This window comes from Hemicordylus capensis, chromosome 6 (assembly GCF_027244095.1).
Source record: "Hemicordylus capensis ecotype Gifberg chromosome 6, rHemCap1.1.pri, whole genome shotgun sequence".
NCBI lineage: Eukaryota > Metazoa > Chordata > Lepidosauria > Squamata > Cordylidae > Hemicordylus > Hemicordylus capensis.
This window is the reverse complement of record NC_069662.1, coordinates 17,379,066-17,404,831: the sequence shown is the minus strand read 5'-3', so window position 1 is coordinate 17,404,831 and position 25,766 is coordinate 17,379,066. Positions and strand designations below refer to the sequence as shown.

General features: G+C 45.9%; 2 protein-coding genes across 5 annotated transcripts in view; one reads left to right on the top strand and one right to left on the bottom strand.

The window, feature by feature from the left end:
- The first annotated feature begins 227 nt into the window (after positions 1 to 227).
- On the top strand, positions 228 to 13,348 carry INO80E (INO80 complex subunit E). Of its 4 annotated transcripts, XM_053265348.1 has the most exons (8): positions 228 to 440; positions 3,632 to 3,702; positions 4,500 to 4,552; positions 5,690 to 5,765; positions 7,324 to 7,441; positions 9,533 to 9,661; positions 10,123 to 10,181; positions 10,617 to 10,810. In XM_053265348.1, the coding sequence occupies exons 1-8, from the start codon at positions 243 to 245 to the stop codon at positions 10,660 to 10,662; spliced, it is 750 nt and encodes a 249-aa protein (XP_053121323.1). In that variant the 5' UTR covers positions 228 to 242; the 3' UTR covers positions 10,663 to 10,810. The 4 variants fall into 4 exon arrangements, with proteins under 4 accessions (XP_053121323.1, XP_053121322.1, XP_053121325.1 ...); XM_053265347.1 differs by lacking the exon at positions 10,123 to 10,181 and having other exon boundaries at positions 10,617 to 13,348; XM_053265349.1 differs by lacking the exons at positions 228 to 440; positions 10,123 to 10,181 and adding an exon at positions 449 to 622 and having other exon boundaries at positions 10,617 to 13,348.
- DOC2A (double C2 domain alpha) overlaps positions 10,857 to 25,766 on the bottom strand; it is a 30,961-nt gene continuing 16,051 nt past the window's right edge. Inside the window, exons 4-11 of the mRNA XM_053265346.1 lie at positions 25,412 to 25,486; positions 23,921 to 24,030; positions 23,679 to 23,805; positions 20,567 to 20,626; positions 18,143 to 18,300; positions 16,081 to 16,162; positions 15,658 to 15,754; positions 10,857 to 13,768 (exon numbers count right to left, since the gene is read on the bottom strand). Coding sequence (XP_053121321.1) covers positions 13,629 to 13,768; positions 15,658 to 15,754; positions 16,081 to 16,162; positions 18,143 to 18,300; positions 20,567 to 20,626; positions 23,679 to 23,805; positions 23,921 to 24,030; positions 25,412 to 25,486 — 849 coding nt within the window. The 3' untranslated portion in view covers positions 10,857 to 13,628. The remainder of the gene's footprint in view (positions 13,769 to 15,657; positions 15,755 to 16,080; positions 16,163 to 18,142; positions 18,301 to 20,566; positions 20,627 to 23,678; positions 23,806 to 23,920; positions 24,031 to 25,411; positions 25,487 to 25,766) is intronic.

Here is a 25,766-nt window from a genome sequence, read left to right as displayed (position 1 = left end):
ACACCTTACAATCTAGAATAGACAATGAGGGGGCGGGGGATAGAGGAAGAAACAAAAAAACAGAAAGCATATGGGCCAGTGAGGTTGTACGTACTTAAAACTCGGCTTCAATTTCGGAAATGAAGATTAAGAAAACAAACTAAAAGCCACCTGGAAAAGGATTTTGGAAAGTGATCTTGAGGAAGGGAGAGAGGGAGCGCCACCTATAGGAAACTGGGAACTGCAGTTCTGCCTGACACCCGATGAAGTGGGCTGTAACCTATGGAAGTTTATGCTACAATAATTTTTCAATAAGCCTTTATTGCTTTTGCTGTAAAACTGCTCTTGCTTTGTTGCTTTTGCTGCAAGAGACTCACCTGCCAAGTTCCATCACCCTCAGCGCTCTCCCGTGGCATGCTGGGAATCGTAGTTTCCGTCATTCCATCCCCCTTCTTTCCGGGGTATGCTGGGATATGTAGTTCACCCGCACTCGCTTGCCTCCTCCTTGTGTCTTAGTTCCTCTCCCACTCCCAAGTTACTCCCCCAGCTGGGCATGAACGGGGCAGGAGAACCTGACCCCGGTGGTGGAGGCTATAAGAGGCGCTACAGGGCCCTGAAGAGGAGGCTCAAATTCCTGATCTATGTAAGGGACGGGAAAGTGCGGTGGGGGTGGTCGGCGGTCAGTAGAGCTGGGAGTCGAGATTTGGGTAGACGGGGTGGGAGAGAGAGAACAGCTGGAGACCAAGAGCTGCTTTAAAAGGAGATGAAATTGCGGGGGGAGTTAAATTTGTGGGGGAGGGGAATAAGGGGGACACTGAAGTAAATGGGGGACGGGGAGACGGAGTAGGGCAGAGTAAAGGAGAAGGGGATCCATGCGGGGTTAACATGTTTTCAGTTCCATATGTCCGAAAAATACTCTGATATGGTGGGAGATCTGCTTTATAGGATGCTATGGAGCACGTGGGCTGTCTGGAATGGGGCACATTTGTCAACCCACGTTGTACGTGTCTGTTGTGGGGCGAGGAAGGGATTTAGAGACGCTGAGTCCTCCAGAGAGAGTTTTCAAAAACGTTATGAATTTGGCTATGTGGATTCCTCCAGCAGTACAACCCTATGCTGCTTTACTTGAAAAGAACTCCCAGTGTGCTCAGTGGGGCTGAGTCCCGAGTGAGTGGGCACAGCATTTAGCTTAAGGGTGTTCGTACAATCAGATTTGGCTGCAGATTAGTACTGGTTTTAAAATCCTGATTGGGATGGTTTTGAAACTAGACCGTCAGGTGACCCGAGATTTTCAGAAGCTGGCTTCAACATAACTTGCTCCTTAAAGAGTATACAGGTGAAACTCGGGAAATTAGAATATCGTGCAAAAGTCCATTAATTTTAGTAATGCAAATTAAAAGGTGAAACTGATATATGAGACAGACGCCTTACATGCAAAGCGAGATAAGTCAAGCCTTAATTTGTTATAATTGTGATGATCATGGCGTACAGCTCATGAAAACCCCAAATCCACAATCTCAGAAAATTAGAATCTTACATGGAACCAAGAAGACAAGGATTGTAGAATAGAACAATATCGGACCTCTGAAAAGTATACAGTGTACTGTGCTTGATTGGCCAGCAAACTCGCCTGACCTGACCCCATAGAGAATCTATGGGGCATTGCCAAGAGAAGGATGAGAGACATGAGACCAAACAATGCAGAAGAGCTGAAGGCCGCTAATGAAGCATCCTGATCTTCCATAACACCTCATCAGTGCCAGAGGCTGATAGCATCCATGCCACGCCGCATTGAGGCAGTAATTGCTGCAAAAGGGGCCCAAACCAAGTACTGAATACATATGCATGCTTATACTTTTCAGAGGTCCGATATTGTTCTATTCTACAATCCTTGTCTTCTTGGTTCCATGTAATATTCTAATTTTCTGAGATTGTGGATTTGGGGTTTTCATGAGCTGTACGCCATGATCATCACAATTATAACAAATTAAGGCTTGACTTATCTCGCTTTGCATGTAATGCGTCTGTCTCATATATCAGTTTCACCTTTTAATTTGCATTACTGAAATTAATGGACTTTTGCATGATATTCTAATTTTCCGAGTTTCACCTGTATGTAGGATGGGCAACCTGCTTCTTCTGAAGCAAGTCCCTGCTGAGTAAAGAGGTGCTCTTGAAAGTGTTAATTCTTTTATTTAGCCGCTGTTTCTGTCCAACTCCAGGGCAGCATGTCTCCAGTGGATGTTGCTGGTGTTTTTATTTTTATTTTTTAAAGACTGGGGGCTCTCTAGGGATGGGGAACCATCTTTACATATGTATTTATTTTTCCATGTAAACTGCTTTGAGAGCTTGCTGGGAAATGGTGTATAAGTATCAGTACTACTATTAGTAGTTAGTCCTATTGAGCTTAGTGGGAGTAGTAAGCACACTTAGGATTGCAACTTTAGTAGCTAGGACAAGAAGCCTGGATTACAACTTTAGTAGCCAGACCGATACATATTAGGTTTTGGAGAATCTGATGAGGAAATGGGGAACAGGTATCTGGGTGTCCTGGTTAGAGGCTGACAGCTATGACTCGGGAAGTCACCAGGTCCAAACTTACCTCTGCAAGTTGCTACGTACCTTAGGCAAGCTACTTTCTCTCCCTCTTAGACTTCCTTCTGCAGTGTGGGAGTAATTATATCGATCTATTTTACAAGGTAGTTGTAAGGATTAAAAAATTGTTTTTTTTAATTAAAGGCTTTCTATACCACCTTTCTGCTTTCAAAAAGGCAACCAAAGCTCTGCACAATGTAACATAACACAAATGATATCTGTTAAAAGCAGCAATAACAACACATGAGAAATACATTTCTCATGTATTTGTATTTCTCTTATAATGTATTCTCATATAATATTTTTTCTCATATACATTTGTATTTCTCATATACAAATGTATGTGATAAAGTCTGGATGGTATAAATTACTATTACTGACTGACATGCAGAGGAAAATTACTCAGAGTAGTCCCATTAATATTAAAGGCACAAGTTAGGCAATTTCAATGGAACTACTTTGAGTAATTTTGCTCATGTCAGCCACTGACATGAGGAGAGGAGATCTGGTCTTGTGTTAACAAGCATGACTTGTCTCCTTAGCTAAGCAGGGTCCACCCTGATTGCATATGAAAGGGAGACTAGAAGTATGAGCACTGTAAGATATTACCCTCAGGGGACGGAGCCTCTCTGGGAAGAGCAGAAGGTTCCAAGTTCCCTCCCTGGCTTCTCCAAGATAGGGCTGAGAGAGATTCCTGCCTGCAACCTTGGAGAAGCCGCTGCCAGTCTGTGAAGACAGTACTGTGCTAGATAGACCAATGGTCTGACTCAGTAAGTATATGGCAGCTTCCTATGTTCCTGTGTTCACTATTTATTATTATGGGAAGAGGGGAGCAGGGCTGAACCAAGGTGTTTGCCAACTTAGGTAGGAATCCAAGTGGCTTCTTCCTTCCCACCCTGGTAAAGAAATAATAATCAAAACACAAAGTGATGATTCAGTGTTTTTAAATGTCACTCAAAATCTGCTCCCTGAGGCAGCCACTTCATTGAGCCTGCTGTGTGATGGTCTTGCTGTGTGGTGGGGAGTCCTATTTCAGCGGCCTCTTTTCACTTTTCAGGAACAAGAATGTTTCCAAGAAGAGCTGAGAAAAGCGCAAAGAAAACTCTTGAAAGTTTCACGGGATAAAAGGTGAATTGGTGGGATGAGGAAGGCTGTGGGTGGAAACAGTTGTGGGGTCTGAAGGTGGGAGAGCTGAGATATTAGGGGAGAAGTGTCACTTTTTTCTGTCTGGGTTTCACTGTCCTTAACAGCTGCCTGGTAGGGAGATATTCATTGGGGTGGCTTTCTCCTTATTATTGCATATCATGCTGGGGAACACTGTATCAGTTCATTTCCTGCCTGAAATGCTGCTATTGACATCACAGGAGCCCTGCCAGAAAGAATATGTGTGTGTGTTTGTGTGTGGGGGGATGTAGTGGAGAACTGAGATTATTATTATTTTATTCGATTTCTATACCACCCTTCCAAAAATGGCTCAGGGCAGTTTACACAGAGAAATAATAAATAAATAAGATGGATCCCTGTCCCCAGAGGGCTCACAATCTAAAAAGAAACATAAGATATACACCAGCAACAGTCATTGCAGGTACTGTGGGGGTGGATAGGGCCAGTTACTCTCCCCCTGCTAAATAAAGAGAATCACCACGTTAAAAGGTGCCTCTTTGCCAAGTTAGTAGGGGTTAGTTAGTATGAAAGTGCCTCAGCAGTTAGTTGCTGCCTCAGGGTAGCAGTTAGTATGAAAGTGCCTCAGATAATCCACAGAGTGCCTCTCCCTGGCCACTGAATAACCTCAGCTTGATGCTCACGTTTAGGATTAAGAAGTGAATGACATCACTTGTAGGCAGACTGGAGCCCTTGAACATTCTTTTTAAAGACTAGTTTGGTGTTGTATTTTCCCTTGACTTGTGCCCATTTCCTCTCCCCAGCTTTCTACTTGATCGCCTGCTCCAATATGAGAATGTGGATGAAGAATCATCAGGTAATTGGGGGTCTGCAAATTTATTCAGATGGTGTTTAGAGATGGGGCAGCAGGATGTCCCCACAGTTGTGTATACACGAGAAGTAATAGACACCCAACCTCAGCATACACGAGGGGGAAATGGTTTAAAAAGGGTTATATGTGCAGGTTGGGGGTGGCTGGAAATGACCTCCGCGATCCCATTGCCCCAATAACCCAGTATTTGCAGTTTCCGTATCTACAGTAGTAGCGGAGAACAGAACCCCCGTGAATACTGAGGTTCTCTTGTACAGAGATGAAGTGTAAGGTAGCTGTTTTAGATACTGGCCAAAACAACAATTTATATAAGACAGTAAGAACATCATAAGATGTATGTTTAGTCAAAACAGTACAGATTAATAATCTTAGCATCTGCATTCAAAGCTCTTCACATTGCTGAATATTTGAACCTTTTCAGCAATGTGAATATGTTAACATTGTTGCTGTGAACATATTCACTTATGTTTATAACTGTGAACACATGTTCACATATAATACTGTCTTGTGATTTTTGCAACAGCCCTGTAAGGTAAGTCAGGAGTTCTCAGCCTTGGGTCCTCTGATGTTGTTGTTAGACTACAGCTCAGTGACTGAAAGCCATTGTGGCTGGGGATGGTGGCAGTTGTCATCCAACCAGTATTCCCTTTAAGGCATGCACACGAGTTTTTTGATGTCCGCTCAGTTAAATTTAGATCCCGCTCGGAATGAATCGGGAAGGCCCCACTCTGAATGCATGTGCGCACACACTGCCTTGATACTGCCACCCAGAACAAAACTCATTCTGTGCACAGATGAGAGAAGTTGGCGAGATCACCGAATCCAACATCATCTGGGGACCCAAGGTTGATATTCCCTGTAGTAGTTTTAAAGGGACATGATGACCTCATCCTAAGGTTACTTGTACAAGGTTCAAGGGCTCTTGCACTAATACAAAGATATAGATTCCAATTCCTGCTCAGCCTTGATAGTCTCGTGATAACCTTGGCCAAGTCACTGTTTCTCAACCTAACCTCACTCACAGGCATATGAGAATAAAAGAACAGCCATATATATGCCATCCTGAAGCTTTTGGCAGTAGAGTTGGATGCAAATCTGATGAATAACAACTTCCTTTTTCAGACTCTGAGGCAACAGCCTCCTCGGACAATAGTGATGGGGAGATACCCAAAGGGGCAGAGCCACAGTCCCTAAAGAGGTGAGTGTAAGCGCCCTGGGCTCCAAGATGGTGGGGTATGTGCCATTCTACAAAATGGCCACCACTGGTGTCGCGTTTAAATGTCTGTTCCATTTGGTTGACTTTGCTTACAGGACAGAATCCTTCTGACTGATCTGTTTGAGCCTGCTTTCAAAATGAGCTTCCTGTCAGTTAGGAGGCAAAAAAGACCTTGTGCTATTTTTCTATGAGGCCTAGTATAATCATTTCAGATGTGGGCCATGGAGTGATCTGTTCCTAAAGCAAGCATGGCTGCTTTGCTTGTCCTGCATTATAAATTATATCCAACATGACTTTGGTGGCTAAATCTGTATAAGTGGTTCCAGAGCATGTTCTGAGGGCACACAATATAGCCACTTTGCTAAAGCTAAGCAGGTTTTGTTATGTTCAGTGCCTGGATTGGAGACCCATATGTGCCACCTTTTTGGGGTGGGCCGTAGCTTAGTGGTAGCACAGGGGTTCCCAACCTGTAGTATTCCGGATGTTGCCGAACTAAAGTGTGCTCGAGTCAGTGTCGACTTCTGGCGACCACAGAGCTCTGTGGTTGTCTTTGGTAGAATACAGGAGGGGTTTACCATTGCCTCCTCCTGCAGAGTATGGGATGATGCCTTTCAGCATCTTCTTGTATTGCTGCTGCCCGATATAGGAGTTTCTCATAGTCTGGGAAACATACCAGTGGGGATTCGAAACGGCAACCTCTGGCTTGCTAATCAAGTTACTTCCCTGCTGCACCAACTACAACTCTCATAATCCCCAGCCACAATAAATTGTACTTGAGGGGTGATGGGAGTTGTAGTTCAGCAAATCTGGAGTATTACCAGTTGAGAACCCCTGTGGTAAAGCATCTGCTTTGTAAGCAGAAGATCCCAGGTTCAGTGCCTGGCAGCATCTCCAGATAGGGCTGGGATGGATTCCTGCCTGAAACCTTACATAGGAACATAGGAAACTGCCATATACTGAGTCAGACCATTGGTCTATCTAGCTCAGTATTGTCTTCACAGACTGGCAGCGGCTTCTCCAAGGTTGCAGGCAGGAATCTCTCTCAGCCCTATCTTGGAGAAGCCAGGGAGGGAACTTGAAACCTTCTGCTCTTCCCAGAGCGGCTTCACCCCCTGAGGGGAATATCTCGCAGTGCTCACACATCAAGTCTCCCATTCAGATGCCACCAGGGCAGACCCTGCTTAGCTATGGGGACAAGTCATGCCTGCTACCACAAGACCAGCTCTCCTCTCCATGAAGAGCCACTGCCAGGCAGTGTAGACCAGGCCTGTTCAACTTTGGTCCCCCAGCTGTTTTTGGACTACAGTTCCCATAATCCCAAGACACAGTGGTCAATAGCCAGGGATTATGGGAATTGTAGGCCTACATCTGCAGGAGGGCCGAAGTTGAGCAGCCTTGGTGTAGACAATACCAAGCTAGATGGACCAATGGAGTGGTCCATCTCTACAAGGCAGCTTCCTACGTTGTGCCTGTGGTTGCGCTGGCTTTGTGGTGTGTGCTCATGTCCAGTTTTCATCCACAAATCTCTCTTTGCTCACAGAAAAAGAAGTCCCCAGCTTGGTAGTGCCTCGTCACCTTCATCTTCAGGCCTTTCCCTCCAGCCAACTTCTGGCTTTGGGCTGCCAGCTTCAGGGACACCATCGCCTTACCTAACATCTGTGAGTAACTCCATTTTTGTAAAAGTAAGAAAACTGGGTAGAATAGGTTGCCCCATTCAAACTTTGGGACCAATGGCAGTGCAGATACCTTTGCCATAAGCTCAGTCTGTAGCTAACTGTGGCTAAGGTTCTCTGCCAGCATTCAAAATGGTCGTACCAGTGTGTAGCGCTTTCATGCTTGATAGGAGAAAAACAAAGCTACACCGCTTGGCCAATAGGAGTATTCAGGTCCTGCTGGCGTGTCTGTGGGCACATGTCTATGCCTTTATCCAAAATGGTTGACCTGATTTCAGACAGGCTACCCTGGCCTGCCCTCCATCCTCTCCCCTCGAGCCCCTACCAGATCACCTCCATTTCGCCTCATTACTTTCTATTCCAGCACTTAGTTGCGGTTTGTAATACACTGTGCAGACATGAAACAGAGTGTCTGACTTGATTGTTACGTTTGTATATTAGGGCTTATTTTTAGATGATGCCTAAACGAATGCTTGTGTGTTGGCTGTGTGTGCTGGGGGTCTGATGTGTGGGTTTGTGAAATCATTCTGGTTTTTGTAGGCATGTAGATGCATGCACACCACTGGCTTCTCAAAGAGAGGACAAATCTGGGACCCATTTCAGCAAAGGCCTGTCCTTTGGGGATGGGGCTAAAGCTCAGTGGTAGAGCATCTTGGATTCAATTCCCGGCATTTCCTATTTCTGGACACTCCTGCCTGAAACCCTGGAGACTGACCAGTTGTCTGTTTCAGTGGAAGGCAGTTCTGTATGTTCATCTATGTTCAACATTATCAAGGTGTTGGAGCACCTTCCCTGCAACAAAAGGTTAAACAACTTGGAATATTTTAGTTTAGAAAATGAGGAAGCATGAAAGAGTCATATGAAGTTATGCATGGTGTGGAGAAAGTAGCTAGAAGGACATCTATTTCGCCCTGTACCTTAATAGTAGAATGTGGAATCACCCTATAATATTGATTGACAGTGCGTTCAGGAGAGAGACAGGGCAGCACGTCTTCACTCAGCGCGTAAAGAATTCACTGCCGTAGGATGTGGTGGTTGCCAGTAGTTTAGATTCTTGGTCCAGTGTCCAGTCCATGACCAATTCAGCCAATGGCTGTTATTCATTATGACTATAAGGGCCCTCCAGATTCAGAAGTGGTGTGTAAGCAAATGGGAGAAAAGCTTCTGCCTTCATGTTCTGCTTGGGGACGTCCCGATGGCATCTGGTTGGCTGATGTGGAGAAACAGGATGCTGGGCTAGGTGGATTTCTGGTATGATCCAGCAGGGCTCTTCGTATTTTCTAAAGATGGTAGGTGATAGTCTTCTGTGTTGGAATGCTCAGTTCCAGCAAATATGTTCATCCCACCCCACAATGTCGCACGGAGGTGGCCGCTCCCAGCAGGCCAGGGTGCACACAAGACTTGGTAGGTCATCTGCCATGGGAGCCTCTTCCATGGAACTGGAGCCAATGGGGATGCTGTGCAGGGACAACTGGGATGTGTAGTTCCTCCCAACATTTTCCTCCTAGGAAAGCGCTATGAGGAACTATACTTCCCAGATGTCCCTGCCAGTGTTCCTTCTAATTGTTTTCATCTGTGGGTGGAATGAATTTTGTTCTGGGTGGCAGTATCAAGGCAGTGTATGCACGTGCATGCATTCAGAGAGGGTTCCTGATTCAACCTGAGTGGGATCTAAAATTAACTGAGTGGAAATAAAATTGCTCACACCTTGAAGGGAACACTGGTCCCTGCATGCCCTCCTGGCATCTCCATGGGCTCTGGTTCCATAGAAGAGACTCCCCCAGCACCAGACAAGGCAGGTACTGCACAGAACTGGCCGTGTCGGGGGCTCCTGTCTCTGCACAGCACTAGAGGGGTGGGACACATTTGTCGGAATAAGACCTTCTGACTCCTGGGCCTCGTAGGCGATGTCTGAGCACAGATAGCTTGTGCTTGAGATTACAGGGACAGATCTCAGATATATGTGGGTTGATACCTGTGTGGCTTTTTGATTTTAATTCAGACCTCTTGTGCTCATCACTCATAGTTTGATTTCTTATTCCATCTTTTCCCTCCCACCTCTCCCATCCCACCCAGCTGGCCTCGCCCTCTTATGCTCCCTTCCCCTCTGACTACCTGGCACTGGGGCCTGAGCCTGGGGCCCCCCAACCTGACACCAACGCTACCCGCTCTGCCCGGCGGCCCCCAAGGCCCCGCAAGCTCAAGGTACCATCAGGATGGGGAGGGGAAGGAGGAGGGGTATCTGCACTGGTTGATGAATACTTGCCTTTCAGAAAAGTGGGTAGCGAGTAAAGGTTTGTGGAGGTGTTGAAATCTGAATCTATGGGGCTGAATTACATTTGGGAGCATGTTTAAATAGTCAAATATAGCACTATGTTACAATGGTGGTGGTGAAAGACACATAATTTGGGATGTGTTGAACCCTATAGATTTAATTTGTATGCATGGTGATGCTTGTGCCCTGTAAATTACTTAATCTAGTTGAATTCAAGGGAGATATGGTACCACAGAAGAATGAGGATGCAACAGCTATGCACTGTAAACTGGAGTCTGGACCTCTGTGATCTAATGGCTTCTCCCCAAGGATCTCTGGGAGGTGTAGTTTTATGAGTCTGTGCTAGATAATCCTCCCTCATACAATGAAACCACTCTCTTATTATTCTAAGGGATTATTTGACCCCATGAACAAGATGCCATTTCATCAAGAAGAGATAAAGAAGAGAAGGTGACACAGTTTTCAGAGAAAAATTATTATGGAGTGAGGGAGAAGGACGGGGAACTCCTTAGGGGGGCCGAGTGCTCTGTATGACTTTCAGATCCAGCCCATAAATTACTGGAAAGGCTCCTCGTCCTGACTTGGATATATCCTCGGCTTTCCACTGCAACCATTGGAAACTGTAGAAGAGAATTTAATTGAATAGTTACAGTAGGATATTATAGACTTTAGTCGTGGGCCTAGAGAAGCCATCTCAGAGGTGGGTACCTAGAAATTGTGGTGTTTCGTGTGGGGAAGCTATTAATGACACACAGTACATCTTTACATGTGGGAAGAGAGAATGTAGGCAGGGGGAGGAGGAGGAGGTGGAGGTGGCTTCGTGCAGCCTGGTTCTCTGCCCCACCCACAATGTGTTTCTTTTTTTCTTCCTCTTCCCACCTGCAGCTCCCACTGCCCCCCACCTCCCACTCTGACTGTTCCTCTGTCGTAGTGGGGCTGCCCTTTCCTTCGCCCCGTGGAGCCCCCAAGCTGCCGCCGCCCACCATCCTCAGCACAGTCCCCCATCAGATGTTCAGCGATACTGGGGAGGGGAGTGGTGAAGACCCCCTGGATGGTGACGATGAGTTGGTAATCGACATTCCTGAGTGACGGTGGTGCATCCCGCTCAAAGGACAGAGGCCGCTCGGTGGTGTGCGTGGGGGTCACGCCCAACATTTTATTTTTTGTTTACAGACTCCAAAAATACATGCAAATCCATCAGTAAATGGGATATTTTTTTTTTGTATAAAAAATTCCACGTTGCCATTTCTGTACCCCTCCCCAGATCTTCCACCCCTCAGGCTTCTCTCTTTTCCTAAACCCCATGAGCCCTTAGAAGAATTGCCCCATAATGAGGCCAGAGGTTTTTTTAAACTCTTATCTGTCAGATACCCTCCTTTATAAGTTGTGTTTTAAGAAATCAAAATCTATGTGAAAAAACGATGCCCCTTTACAAGGCAGGCTGACCCCTTTTAAACTGCGGAGGAAAACATCCATTAAAAGGCAGGAAAGTCTGAAAAAGTGCTTGCAAACTCCTCAAGGATGAACTTCTTTAAGACAAAATGTTCAAGGAGTTTTGCACTGCATATGTAAACATTTGAAGGGAATCAGCTTACAAGAAATTGTGCAGAGAACCACATGGGGATTCTTTTATACAAAATTGAAACATTCCCAGCATCTTGGATATTGATTGTACTAGATGGCTTCTAGTAGGCACCCAAATGTTGCTACTTGCTGCATTTTATTTTTTTGCTACAGGTATTTTTAAGTGGTGGTGGGATGCCTACAAGAAACCATCCTGTAACTACAGATGTAAGGAGGAGTAACCAACCCTCTAAAAACTGGGAGGGGAAAGAACGTTGTATTAATATCTGGGCGATTTGAAACCCAGTTGTTTTAAGAGAAACCAAATGCCATTTGTTGGCCTGGCTAGAAATAATTGATCATAAACATAAATGGAAGACTGCACCCCTTTTTAAGAGCTGGTTCATATTTTGCACAGCAGGCGAATTTTGTCTTTTGGTGAGCAAACATAATGTATGGAGAGGAAATGGGTGTGTCTGACACTGAATCCCTATGAGATTGGCAGACGGGACAATGTTCTCCTGACTAATGTTGTGCATGCACAGGGCTGTTGTGCTAGCTAGTTGCTCCACGTCTTGGGCTTGTGTTCCAGATTAGTCACATAAAGATGTTTGCACTTGTGCCACCTGCGGTATGCCTCACTATGTTTTGTAGGGCACTTTGTGCAGTGGTGCAAGAATGCAGTTTCAAGCATTCCCAATCTTAGCTCAACGTGGTTCGTTGTGCAAGCATCGCATTAGTCAAGATGTTGGCCAGGATGGAATAAATGTATAAAGCTTATTGTGGCAGAGAGATCGACGTGAATATGTTGCGAAAGAATAGCTTGTGCTGCTTGTGTTAAGATTTACAGCCTACCTTAATAGATTGTGTTTTAATATTATTAAAACCATACAAACAAGATGGCCCAAGATGTTCTGGGTCCTGGGTAAGGCGATTGTAATGGTGTCTCCCAGAGTGGTGAAATAATAACAAATGAACACTGCAGCTCTATGATTGCTTACTCAGAAGTAAGCCCCATTATGTTCACACCCTAGAATGTGTGTTTAGGGTTTTAGCCTAAATATCTGACAACTTGCTGTCCTTTTTAATGCAACAATTGTGGCTGAGGGTCAGGGGAGTTGTAGGACAGCAACATCTGGGGACCAGTGTTTGAGAACCCTTGCTTTAATTGTGTTGCGTTGGGCCTGATGGTATAGCCAGCCCTAGTTTGTAAAAATGTGGTGGATGTGCTTTGGCAACCATAGCATATCACAGGACCACAACCCAAGCCCACTGCCTTTTATCGTGTGCTTAGACATGTTTGCCCTTCAGACACCATTTCCCCCCCAGCAGAATGAAAGCCAATTTCAAATCCTTCTGCTGTGAAGAGTGTGAATTGACCCTCAGACTTCTAATAACTGGAAGCGTCTGTTTCTGACTCAAAGGCTAGATAGTGTGTTTTGATAGGCAAAACATGGGCAGCTTGGTAATAGCAGGGTATTTTCTGGTGGCCCCACTTTTTAAAAAGTGCCTTACTTGCCTGCCAGAAACTAGCAGGGTGGGAGACTTGCAGAGGGCTTCTTTTCCTTTAAAGCTTAAAGGGATAAACATGCTTCTTAACACCAGGTTAATAGGAAGTGTGCCAAATGGAAGCCTCTTGAACCCATGCAAGAAGTGGAGAGATCAGACAATTTTTAAATGGTCCATGAGAATGAATTGCATATGCCACTGTAAAATAACATGAGAAGGGACAGGAGCTGGTGTGGAAAGGAGAAAAAAATAGTCATTTTAAACAGCAGAAAGAAATTCCATAAGGGAGGTGGGTTTTTAAGGGCTTTTGAAATGATTTTTGTTTTAAAAGAAACTTATGTTAGAAATTTCTGACTATGGACTAGCAAATAGCTTCTGGTCCTCTTAAAATCCAAGCCAGACCTTGGTAGAAAAGAAACAAATAGTGACATTTAAGATCCGTGGTCAGCTTGGAAAGGCAGAAATGCTGGTAATTTAGGGAGAGGATTAATTGAAGAATAGTATATTTTTTGTGACTTTACATAAATAGTCTTTTTCTTGTACAAGTGGCAATCACAGTCTGCTTATTGGGCTCCTCCTGCTCTTTCTTAGCTCTGCCATACCCCCCGCCAACATTGCCTCATCACATCAAGCCAGAAGAAGGGACAGCCTCCACTTAAAGCCCTTCCCCAGAGCGTAATATAAATGGACACCAACAACAAGTAACGTTGAAAACGTGCAAACGTCCTCGTGCAAAGGAGGGGGGGTCTCTGGTGCTGTGCCCCTCCCTTTTTTTTGGCAGGCAGGGTGGGAGGATGCAGTTCTGTGGACATTCAAGATGGCACCTCAGGGGCCGAAAGTGGAGGATTCTGGGAGCTCATTGGTGAGCGTGTGCCAGTGCTCAAGGCGGCGGTCAGTGGTCTGAAGGCAGGAGAGCCAGTGTTGTCGGCATTCTCCAGGGGCCCCCGGACCAAGGGTCACCCCACCTGGAAGAAAAGAAGAAGTTCTTGTGGTATCCATACCATGCCCTCTGTTGAGTTACCTGCTCCTTCCCTGAAGCAAGAGATGGCTTTCCTGTGAAACAGCCGGCACATGCACCTCACATCGGTTTTATACTGGCTCAAGTGCCGTGGCTTCCTCCAAAGAATCATGGGAACTGAAATTTGGTGAGGCTGCTGTGGAGTCTAAGAGGCTCCACCCTGCCCTCACAGAATTACAGTTCATTTTAATTCTTTATGTATAAATGCATGCCCCACTCTTCCTTCCAAACATGGAGATACCAAAGGCAGCTAACAACCAGATTAAAAAACATAAAAACAGCAAAAATAATAAAACCAGTGGTGGTCCAAGACATTTTGCTGCCTGATGCGAAGTACGATAGGATGCCTCTCCCTCCCCACCGATCGGCAGACATGCTCAGCTGCCTGCACAGTGGCAATGACACATGAGCATGCTGAGACGATGCCACTAAGCCTGGCAGGGGCATTCTTAGGTCAAGAACAAAGAAAGCTGCCTTATACCAAGTCAGACCATTGGTCTGCCCAGCTCGGTATTGTCTGCACTGACACGTAGCGGCTCTCCAAGGTTTCTTGGAGAGTCTTTCCCCCCAAGATTTCTGGGAGTCTTTCCCAGCCTCCCCTGCAGATGCTGCCAGGGATTGAACCTGAGATCTGTGCGTAGAGCAGAAGCCCTGCCACTCAGCTATGGCTCCAACCCAGTTCACCCCAATGTGGAGGGGAAGTGAAAATGAGCAGCATGGCCCAGTGGGGCAAGGAAGGGTGGCAGTAAGGTGTGGTCTGTGGTGGCAGGGGGGCTAGGCACTTGGCATCTCTCCCCACACCCATGCCTGAGGTGTCCGCCTCACCCTGCCTCATGGAAGGGCTGCCCCCAAGTAAAGCCAACAAAACAAAAAGGAACAGCAGTAAACAGCACCGGGGCAGCCCTTGAGTGCGGTGAGGCAGCTGCCTCGGGCCGCAGTTTATTGGGGAGCCAGCAAAATGCCCCTCTTCCACCCTCAGAGCAGTTCTTCAGGACGGATCGGACCCTTTCAAGCTTTGCAAGAAGCGCTTCTCTTCGCACGACTTGAGAAGCATGTAGGAAGCACAAGGAGAGAAGAGGAGACTGGGTGCTTTCCACACAGGGCTTTTGAAGCCCTTTAGCTCACATCCAGTGTTCTCTCTGATTTTTTCCATCTGTGTGCGGAATGAATTTTGTTCTGAGCAGCAGTATCAAGACAGTGTGTGCACGTGCGTTCAGCATGGGGCCTTCCTGATTCAACCTGAGTGGGATCTAAAATGAACTGAGCGGACATCAAAAAACGTGTGAGCGTGCACTCACCTTATAGGGAACACTGCTCACATCTCCGGAATGGAGGGGGTGTGTTCACAATGTCAGGCAGATTTACCCTAAAGTCCCTGCGAGCTATTGGGGAGCACTTCACACACGATTCGGGTTTTTCACTGCGTGTTAGAGTGTAGCCCGATTTCTATCTGGGGTAAAAATCCACTATTTGCATCCGGTTTTGAGGACAAATTTGAACTTGCAGTAAAGCCTGGCACTAAACCTGTGGTAAAGCCTGCTGTCTGGGAAAACTCCTGGCAACCTCCCCTCCTCCCTGTGCCACTTTCACAGCTCACAAGGGTCCATTTTGAAAGGGGATTGGTTCCCACAAGGGCTGTGGGGCACTTGGTGTCTCACCACAATACCTTGGGCCATCCCTCTAAAGCATAAAGTGATGATAAACCTTTAAAATAAAACACAGTTCCCTGGAGCAGAGAAAGTGACTATTAAATCGGTTTACATCTGTGGTAAAAATCTATATGCTCAGTGTTCTAGGTCCCTCAGCTATGCCCTGGTTAGCCCAGTTGCTTCTCACCAATAAAGTCGTTAGATTTCCCAATGTCGTAATCCCAAACTGTTATCTCCAGAGATTTCTGAGCAAGTTCTGACTGTTCAATCTCGTAGAAAAAGTCCTGTGGTGGGGCATGGAAGAGGAAAGGTTAGAACCCAGGAATCCTGGTCCCTCCCCTGCCCTGCCACTCAAGAATAATGCACTTTATTATTTGTTAGCCACCCTGTAACAAATTGTTCTTTGGGTGGCTCACAGCAGAGGATGACAACATAAAATAACACATAACACTAAATCATAACAGATAAAAAAGAAGAAAACATACAAAATGCAATACAAGACAGCTTAAAATCTCATTTTAAAATTAGTTAAAAATCGGATCAAATCTGATCAAACCCTGGCCTTGCCTCCCAGAAAGTCCAGTTATGTTTCTTGTTCTCCTGCACCCACCTCATTATATTCTGGGTTCAGTGTCTTCTTCTTCACAGTGGTTTTGTGCTTTGACTTCTTCTCTACGTCTGGCTTCAGATACCTGGCAAGAAACGGAGCAAGTCTGTCTAGACCATCTGTTGTCTTCCTGTCTCCTTCCCAAAACGATATTCAAGGCAGTTAATGACCCTTAGAGTTCTACATATGCATACTTAAGTGCCACCATAAAACTCAACAGTATATCACAAATACCTAAAAATACGCAGTATAAAACATCCTTGACTAATTTGTAAAAGAGTCACACAATTTAAATAGATCTTAGCTGAATAACTGAATTTTAGCTGATTATTGGAGACATCTATGTACTATTTCTGAAAGTGTAGATATTTGAGATCCTTATGGATGGATAACTGGAGTACTTGTGGGCAAATGGGAGGTACCGGCAGACTTGGGGTGACCCACAGATATGTTGGTCTTAAAAAAAAAAAATCTGGGGAAACAAAAATCCCTAAGGAAGTCAACCCCCGCCCCCAACTGTTCCCATGTTAGTGGGGTGGAATGTTCATGGGCTCAGAGCACAGCAGGCAGGTGGAGGTAATGGAACTCCGCAGCAAGCAGGGGAGGGAGGAGGCCTTGAACAAAAAAGAGTGAGACATATATCGGCTTGAAGAACACTCCCTCAAGACAGTCACAAGCCCTCTGATGTGGGAAGATGTGTTTTCATTTTTGCTTAGAAAATTATGATGATGATTTCGATTCCTATACCGCCCTTCCAAAAATGGCTCAGGGCGGTTTACACAGAGAAATAACAAATAAATAAGATGGCTCCCTGTCCCCAAAGGGCTCACATTCTAAAACGAAACATAAGATAGACACCAGCAACAGTCACTGGAAGTACTGTGCTGGGGGTGGATAGGGCCAGTTACTCTCCCCCTGCTAAATAAAGAGAATCACCATGTTAAAAGGTGCCTCTTTGCCCAGTTAGCAGGGGTTAGATTCCTGCTAACTGAGTAAAGAGACACCTTTTTAAAGTGACGATTCCTTTATATTTGGCAGGGGGAGAGCAACTGGCCCTATCTAACCCCAGCACAGCATCCCTCCAGTGGCTGTTGCTTGTATCTACCTCATGTTTCTTTTTAGATGGTGAGCCCTTTGGGGACAGGGGACCATCTTATTTATGTATTTTTCTGTGTGAACCACTTTGAGAACTTTGGTTGAAGAGCAGTAGTAGTAGTTTTCTCATGAGCCATTTCACAGCTTTATGTTTTTCAGGGGCATTGGACAGGAGCTGAGACTGAGCACCAGCCCTTCCTCCTGCAAAGCGCCTGTAAAACAGGAAAAAATAGAAGTTGCATATAAAGCAAAGCCCAAGTTAGAGCAGACACTCGGGTCTGTTTTTCCAACATGCTCCGCTTCAGGTTCAGGTAACACTCGCATGCCAGGAATAAACGACAACATTTTGTTGCAGGTCCATTATTGCTTATTTAAAACTACATATGTCCAAATGTAATCCACTCTTATGCATTTCAAAAGTACAGTATTCATCTTACAAGAGGCATTCCTTTTTGTAAGAGAATTGGGAACTAGGAGGGAATTCCTTTTCCTAAGATGATTCTTGGCACCTGTCTAACCCTAACTTGTCATATTTGAAGTACTTGCATTTAACATGTTTTTAAAGATCTGCTGCCAGATCATTCAGGTACATTTCCTTTTATTCAATCAAGATGCTTCCTAATTAATTGTTTAACGAAATGTTTGTCCTACTAACTGGATATCTTCAGAAAATTAATTCCAGGGTTACATACTAAGAGCATTCTTAAATAGGGATGTTTTATGCTGTCTTTTGAATGCCCACAGTCTTAGAGGCAAAGATGGGCATCTTTACGCCTAAAGCAATCCCTAACAGGTGGGGCTGAGGTTATAACCCCTCTCTTCTCCAGCCCCAGTTCTCTCTGTTAAGAATGCCTCCGGCCCCTTCCCACACTGGTCATAACCATGGTTAATGTCAGCCAAGGTTGGCTGGGACTCAACAGCAGGAGTCTCCCAGCATTCCTTGTCTACCCTCTGTGGGTGCATTCCTCACGTTTTTACATAGGGATCCGAGTAGCCACACACATCCATGGCAGCTAAATGGGCACAGCGAAGAATAGACACCAGCAGTCCACGGCGCTCAGAGATGTACATGAGGGCAATCAGGATGCGACCCCTTTCCTCCAGGGCCCAGCCAGCCGGGTGTTCTAGCTATGTGACAAGCGAAAGAAAGAACATCAGAGGCGTCAATGGAAATTCCCTCCGTCTAGTCTTCCAAAACAACCACTGAGCTGGCCTTGGCCATTTTTGGCATCCCAGGTGAAATGTTAAGAAGGCCTCTTACTTTGCTTCAGTTCCTCTAGCAAGTTCTCCTCATCTCTCAGGTTGGGCCTTGTAGGTTGACAAGCTCCAGAGGGGCCCCCTTTACCCACTCATGTTCCCACTACCCTGCCAGACAGCCAACTTGGGCAGCTATCTCCTGGCTTCTCTGGCTGTTCCTTGTCCCTGTGTACAGTTGGGCCCTCTATCAACTTCACTCCCTGAAGATTCAGCCCTGGAACCGCCCCCTGATGCTAGAATTTAACTCTAGGTGAAGTTAAACATATTAATTGCATTTCTATCCTGCCTTTTCCTCAGGAGAGGATATAAGGCAGGGGCATAGCAAAGTTGGAATGGGCCCTGGGGCAAGAAGTGAAGATGGGCCCCTGTTGTCTTCTCCTTGCCCTGTGTCTTTGCTGCAGAAGCACTGTGAAAAACCTCGTGAAAAACAAAACGTTCTCATCAGCATGCCTTTTTCTCGTTCCTATGCAAATCATATCACACAGTCCCCGAGCACATAAACACTTTCACACATGCACACTTATGGACATGCACTGGCTCAGAAACGTTTTTAAAAGCAACATACTGTACCTACTACAATCACCTCATACATTCATACATCGACAGTGAAAAGTTGGCAGGCCCCTCTCCATCAGGGGCTCAGGGAGATCCGCCGCCCCCCCCCCCAACCACCTTGTTCAATTATAGCTCTGCCCCTGATATAAGGGCCTCCCCTTCCCCTTTGTTCTCACTCTGCGAAGGAGGCTGAGAGACAGCAAAGTTCCCTCAGTGAGCTGCTTCATGGCAATAGAGAAGCGATATGGGACTCAGATCTGGGGCTCTCTGTTTCTAGTCTGGTACTCCCACGACAATACTGCACTGGCACTCTGATCATAGACTTGGTTCAAGGGTTTCCAACCTTAGGCCTCCAGCTGTTGCTGGGCTACAACCACCAAGGCTGTTGTGGCAGGGGATGATGGGAGTTGTAGTCCAACCACACTTGGGGCCAACCCCTAACTCAATTCATGGCCTTCCCTACTGAGTAGTGTCTGGGATACGCTCCAACACCTGAAGCCAGTCTCAAGTCTCCAACAAGACCAGCCTCGAGCCTAGTCTGAAACCTGGTAATATGAACTTTTCCTGGAAAACTTCAGTTCCATTCCCTCCTCTAACCCAAATCTCTCTACCTCTCCCCACCGCTTTCCTTTCCCTTTTTCTTATAAGGTTAAGATATTCTTAGTAGTTTCTATGCATTAGTTATTGCTACTCATTAAAGCAACACATATACACACCACCTGCCAGTTGTTCTTTCTCTGTAAAAGCTTCTATTAGTTAAGTAAACATTTAAAAGACTGTTTGGTGTCAGTGTCTGTCTCATGTCTCTGCCAAGAAATTGCTATATATCGCTAGAGGACCAGAGAGTTCCCAGGTGGTAGTATTCAGTTCCTTTGGCTCTGAGGTGCTCTAGAGCATATGCAGAGCATAAAGTGACTGAGAACACAGCATCGGAGAGGTACTTTGTCTCAGAACAATGTATGGATTCAAAGTTGAAGACCTTGGATTACATTCACTGGAATTGAACAGATCTTTGGAATAAGGATTTAAATTGTGACACTGGAAATTGGGCCGGTCTGTCTTTGCTCTGACAGAGAGAGCTCTCAAATCGGTCTTTGGAATCTTGATCAAGTATCTGGCTTTTTGGGTTAGATATTCCAAATTCACCTTGATATATATATATAAGAGATCAATTGGACAAGACTTTCAATGAAGGTTTTTAAAATGATAGGCACATTATTAACACTCAGAAACAAGGTCTTCTGAGTCCAAACTACCCCTGTGGGCCACAACATTAGTTTAAGCCTTGGACATCTTTTCATATTTGCACCTAATTGATACTGCTCAGAGAGAGAATTAATTTATCTGGGGTCTAACTTGTTCTTAGTGTGCATTCCCATGATGTAATGGGCCTTTCTTGTTCTAACTGGTCTGTATCAGTTCATATTGGTAGGTCATAATGTGAACTGGATATAATTTATCTCTTTTCCTATGGACATTTAGGTTAACTCAAGTCCTTCCCTTGGGAATGGGGAAAAGCGAATGGTTCAATAAATATATATATATTTTAGTGAGGAATAAGAATGGGGGAAAATGCTATTACCTCTCTCAGGTAGCAGGAAATTCCACGCAGAGCTGCTGTCATGGATGAGGGGGAAGCCAGCTGTTGGGGGAAACAAGAATTTAGCAAAATCTGGTTCCTGGTTCCTCTGAACACAAACACTAGCAGATTTGGAGGAGTTAAGGGACAAGGTGTGTGTGATGGAGATGGAGATGGAGATGGAGATGGAAGGAGGAGCTACATTTGGAAGAGACTTTTCCCTTGAGATCTGCAAGTACAAAATGTGCCTAAAGTAAAGGTAAAGTGTGCCATCAAGTTAATTTTAACTCCTGGTGCCCATAGAGCCCTGTAGTTTTCTTGGGTAGAATATAGGAAAGGTGTACCATTGCCATCTCCCGCACAGTATGAGATGATGCCTTTCATCATCTTCCTATATCGCTGCTGCCCAATATAGGTGTTTCCCATAGTCTGGGAAACATACCAGCGGGGATTCAAGCCAGCAACCTTCTGCTTGTTGTGCTAAAATGGATCTGCACCAAGAAAAGCTGAATTCTGAGACTACTAGTATAAATTATTGTTATTACAAATATTAATATGCCAAAAAAAATTCTCAAAGCAGTGTACATAGCAAAAGAATAAGAAGCTGGGCTCCCTGTCCCAAAGTCTACAAAGAAACACAGGACAGCCACCAGCAACAGCCACTGGAGAGATGCTGCACTGGGGTTGGATAGGGAATTGTGTAAACTCATTACACATTTGCTCATATGTTTGCTTAATTTGCATAGTTGTATTATGGTTCTATTTCCTGTATGTGTATATGTGTTTATATAGGGATTTTAACCTTGCCGTTTGGTCATCAAAAGGGCCCCCAAGGCAGCTCACAAAAAGTCAATATCAGCCTAATACCATCAAATCACAAATTAAAACACTTAAAACAGAGGTTCTCAAACCTGGGTCCCCAGATGTCAGAGTAGAATTCCCTTCATCCCCAGCCATAATAACCACCCTTTTTCATTACTGTAAAGTAAATAATGTGTGCCATTGAGTCAGTGTTGACTCCTGGCGCCCACAGAGCCCTGTGGTTGTCTTTGGTAGAATACAGGCGGGGTTGACCATTGCCTCCTCCCGCGCAGTATGAGATGAGGCCTTTCAGCATCTTCTCATATCGCTGCTGCCCGATAGAGGAGTTTCCCATAGTCTGAGAAACATACCAGCGGGGATTCAAACCTGCAACCTTCTGCTTGTTGGTCAAGCATTTCCCTGCTGCGCCACTTAAAGTGGTACTTTTCATTACTACAGTAGTGCAATTGGAGAAAAGGGTGGGTTCTTCTTGGAGGTGGCCAGCGGTTAGCGCTGTTAGCATGCAGAGTCCCTGCTCGGTGTGTGTACAGAGGATGAGATTGCACTAGGAAGTAGTGCAGAAGCTTGCAGCAGCATGTGTGTGGAGAATAAGATTGTACTTAGAACATGTGTGAAAGCTCTGAACATCTTGCAGTTTAATGCTGTCTGGAAATGCCCTAGGAAAGCAATCGGAGGTCGGTGAAGGTTGCACACCTCACACCATATATATGTGTGTGTGTGTGAGTGAGAGAGAGATTGTATGTGTATGTTACGGGTATTCACATGCGTAGCCTAACCCAGGCTAGGGCAGCCCAGCCTGGGTTAGCCTGTGTGTGTGAAGAGCCGGGATCTGCGTGGATCTCGGTGCTGTCCACCTGCCTGCCTGACTCAGCTTTTTACCTCAGTCTTTAGCTGAGGTTAAACACCCTTAACTCCAGCGCCAGGATCATGTGTATGCTTGGGCGGCTTGCAGCCCGAGCGCGCACAGAGACAGGCACCTAGAGTACCCGTCGCATGAGGGTATCCCCCAATGCACCATGCTCATCATGCGCTGTACTGTGAGATACATGGAGGCTGGGAGAATGAGTCCCGGCCCTCACTGAGCAGCGCTGCACGAAGCATCTGGGTGTGCGGCAGTGAGATCGTCTGGGTGGAAGGTAGGTGGAACCCTGCTTCCCCCCAGCCCCAGCACCATGCTCAGTGTGTGAGAAAGAAAGACTGTCTGTCTACTCGGGGGTGGGGGGGGGGGTAGACACAGAAAGAGAGTTTGGAACACCAGAGAAAAAGAGTCCAGAGAGAGAGAGATGAAAGAATAACTTTGGGGTGCAGGAGTATCTCTCCTTCTGGCGATCTAATGTGGAATAGTGAATCTGCTTTAGGGATGGCCATGCTTCTTGCTTCCACATATACTTGGCTTGTATATTTGTAAGTAAAACAAACATTACAAAAACACCGTTAAGTCTCCTGTGTGCTGCCCTCCAAAGGAAACCACAGTTTAGGTCATGCTCCGTCTGGCACGCCTCACTGCTCAGGGAAGTGCAGAGGCGTGATGACTGTTACAGCATCACTTCTTTACTCATGAAATTTCAGTCCTAGAGACTCTGGGAAGGGAGCTGAACCCTGGGGAATGACAGTTCCAGTAGTTCACACAAACAAATGTTTGACAAGGCATCTCCCAAAAGGCAAAAAATGGGCAGAGCAGTAGCAGGGCCTAATAAATAGGGTCCGTCCCTGGTAAGCAGGGACAGCTGACGCATATGGGGAAACCTTAAACCTTACACAGGGCCTATGGTGAGGAGGGGCCATATATTGTTATCATGAAGAGCCAAGCAGCTAGAGGGGCTATTGAGGTAGGGCCTGAATTTGGCTGCAGCTACACAGAAAGGCAGTTCACACGACTGGTAGGAGAAGCATCCTCTCCAGCTATGGGAGTGGTGCACGGCACACTCCGATTTTCGATCATCTGTTAGCAAACAAGTAGATAGGAGGTGGGAGGAATGATTGTTTGTGAGTCAGGAGCTGTGTTGGACGGTGCCATCCGACCCAGCACTTGTAATAGTGCTGAGCCAGTTTTGGGAGGGTGGTATATAAATCAAATAAATAAATAAAAACAGCCCTACCCAGCTCCTACTTCACAGATGGCCACTCACTCCGCTCTTCTCCTATCTAGTTGTTTGCTAGCGGATTATAGGAAATGGGGAGCATGCACAGCTCCCAAAGCTGACTAGGACATTTGTAATAAATAAAATGGACTAATAGCTCCTGGCTGATGTTGGGCTTTGAAGTACACAGCCCTTTTAGGCTTGACTCTCACCGGTTGTTGTCGTTCCAAGCACAGATTGAAGTGTCTTTTCTGCCCGGGCCGGAGGCGTCTCAGGGGCACCCGGGTCTCTCCGATGAACTCGTTGTGCGTCAGTTTATCCTCGTCACAGACAGAGATTCTGGAGGTGAGAAAGAGGGAGCAGGGATGGAGGAGGTGTATTGTGATGAAGAGAGAATGGGAATCAAGAGGGTGTGCTGTAGGTTGGGATTTTAGGCGGGTGGGTCACATCTTACCGCAGGGTTTTCCGTGCCATATCCTCAGCCGTTATCCCGTTGTATGTGAGGGCCTCGTTCCACACTGGGTTGAGGGTGTTGTGTTGGGTTCGTGTTTTCAGTTTGTTTGCCTGGAGGGGAAAAAGGGGGTGGAGGGGAAGTGGAATGGAACACAGTCTATTATATTATATTATATTATATTATATTATATTATATTATATTATATTATATTATATTATATTATATTATATTATATTATATATTAGATTTCTATACCGCCCTTCCAAAAATGGCGCAGGGTGGTTTACACAGAGAAATAAATAAATAAGAATGATCCCTGTCCCCAAAGGGCTCACAATCTAAAAAGAAACTTAAGACAGAAACCAGCAACAGTCACGGGAGGTACTGTGCTGGGGGTGGATAGGGCCAGTTACTCTCCCCCTGCTAAATAAAAGAGAATCACCACGTTAGAAGATGACTCTTTGCCAAGTTAGCAGGGCTGATTATATCCCAGGGAGACCATGGATTTGAGCTAGGGCCCAGCCTGTATCTGGTTCTCATGACCAGAGATGGGAACTGGGAAGCAGTATCAAGGCAGTATGTGCGCACACACATTCAAAATGGGGCCTTCCTGATTCAACCTGAGTGGGATCTAAAATGAACTGAGCAGACATCCAAAAACATGTGAGCGCGTGCACGCCTTAGAGGGAACAGTGCCTCAGATGATGAATTGAGGTTGTACTAGTCTGGCTGGTACACTTTTTCGGCTAGTTTGTGCAGCCACAACCCATCCATCTCCATGGCCAATTTCTCCTTCTCCTTCTCCTCCTTCTATTTCAAAACATCTTTAAACTAAGCAGCCACAAGGGGCTCTAGTTCTTATCCAGTGGTGTAGCCACTGTGGAGTGGGGCAGGGGGACAGATTTCCCTGGGTCGCTGGGGTCCACCTCCCACCATCGCACCCACCCAGCCAGCCAGCCAGCCAGCCAGCCAGCCAGTGAATGAACCACTTGCTGGCTGGAAGAGGGGCGGGCAACAGATGGAAGCCTGGAAACACTGCCCGCCACCTTCCCCAACAGGTAGGCGGTGGGAAGATGGTGCAAAGGCAGTGATGCCAGGAGCTGCTTCCAACACTGGCAGAGGTCACAAGGCCGTGGCAGGGGAGGGACCACTCCAAATCTTCTAAGGCCTTGTTTTTATGAGAACAGTGCCATAATCTGGAGGAGGAGGCAACCTGAGACCCTCCAGCTGTTGTTGGACTACAACTCCCATCATTCCCAGCCACAATGTGTTGTGGCTGCGAGTGATGCCAGTTGTAGCCCACCAACAGCTGGAGAACCTAAGGGGGCCATTCCTGCTATAGAGATATGGACTAAAATAGACTGATTCCTCCTTGTGCCTAGCTTTCCTGAGAGTGCCCTGTTGGGGCGTATATTGTCTGCGTATATTGGATTCTGCTAGGCCCAATAACCGAGGCCCAATGACGGGGAGCAAATCGGAAACTGTGTTTACCTTGCAAGCTCCTGGCAGAAGGTGCAGTTTGACATAGGGGTCAGCCAAGCCATTAAAATCCATTGGTTTCAACCCCTGAGAACAGAAAGACAGAGAGATCAATTTGCCTTCCCTTCAGACTTAATATCTCCTCCAAATGCTATTCTTTAAAATCTTGATCATGTTCCTTATTTGGACATTTTGTTGGAAGGCCACACATTAACAAAATCCCTGCAAGTAAGAATCGGCTTGAAAAACCTACACAAATAGTTACATTTTTATTACCTTGCAAGTTTTTCACTGTGTGTATGAGAGATAATTTACATTTGAGTTTCATGCTAATGTTCACACCTTCTGTGTGGGAATGATGTAATGC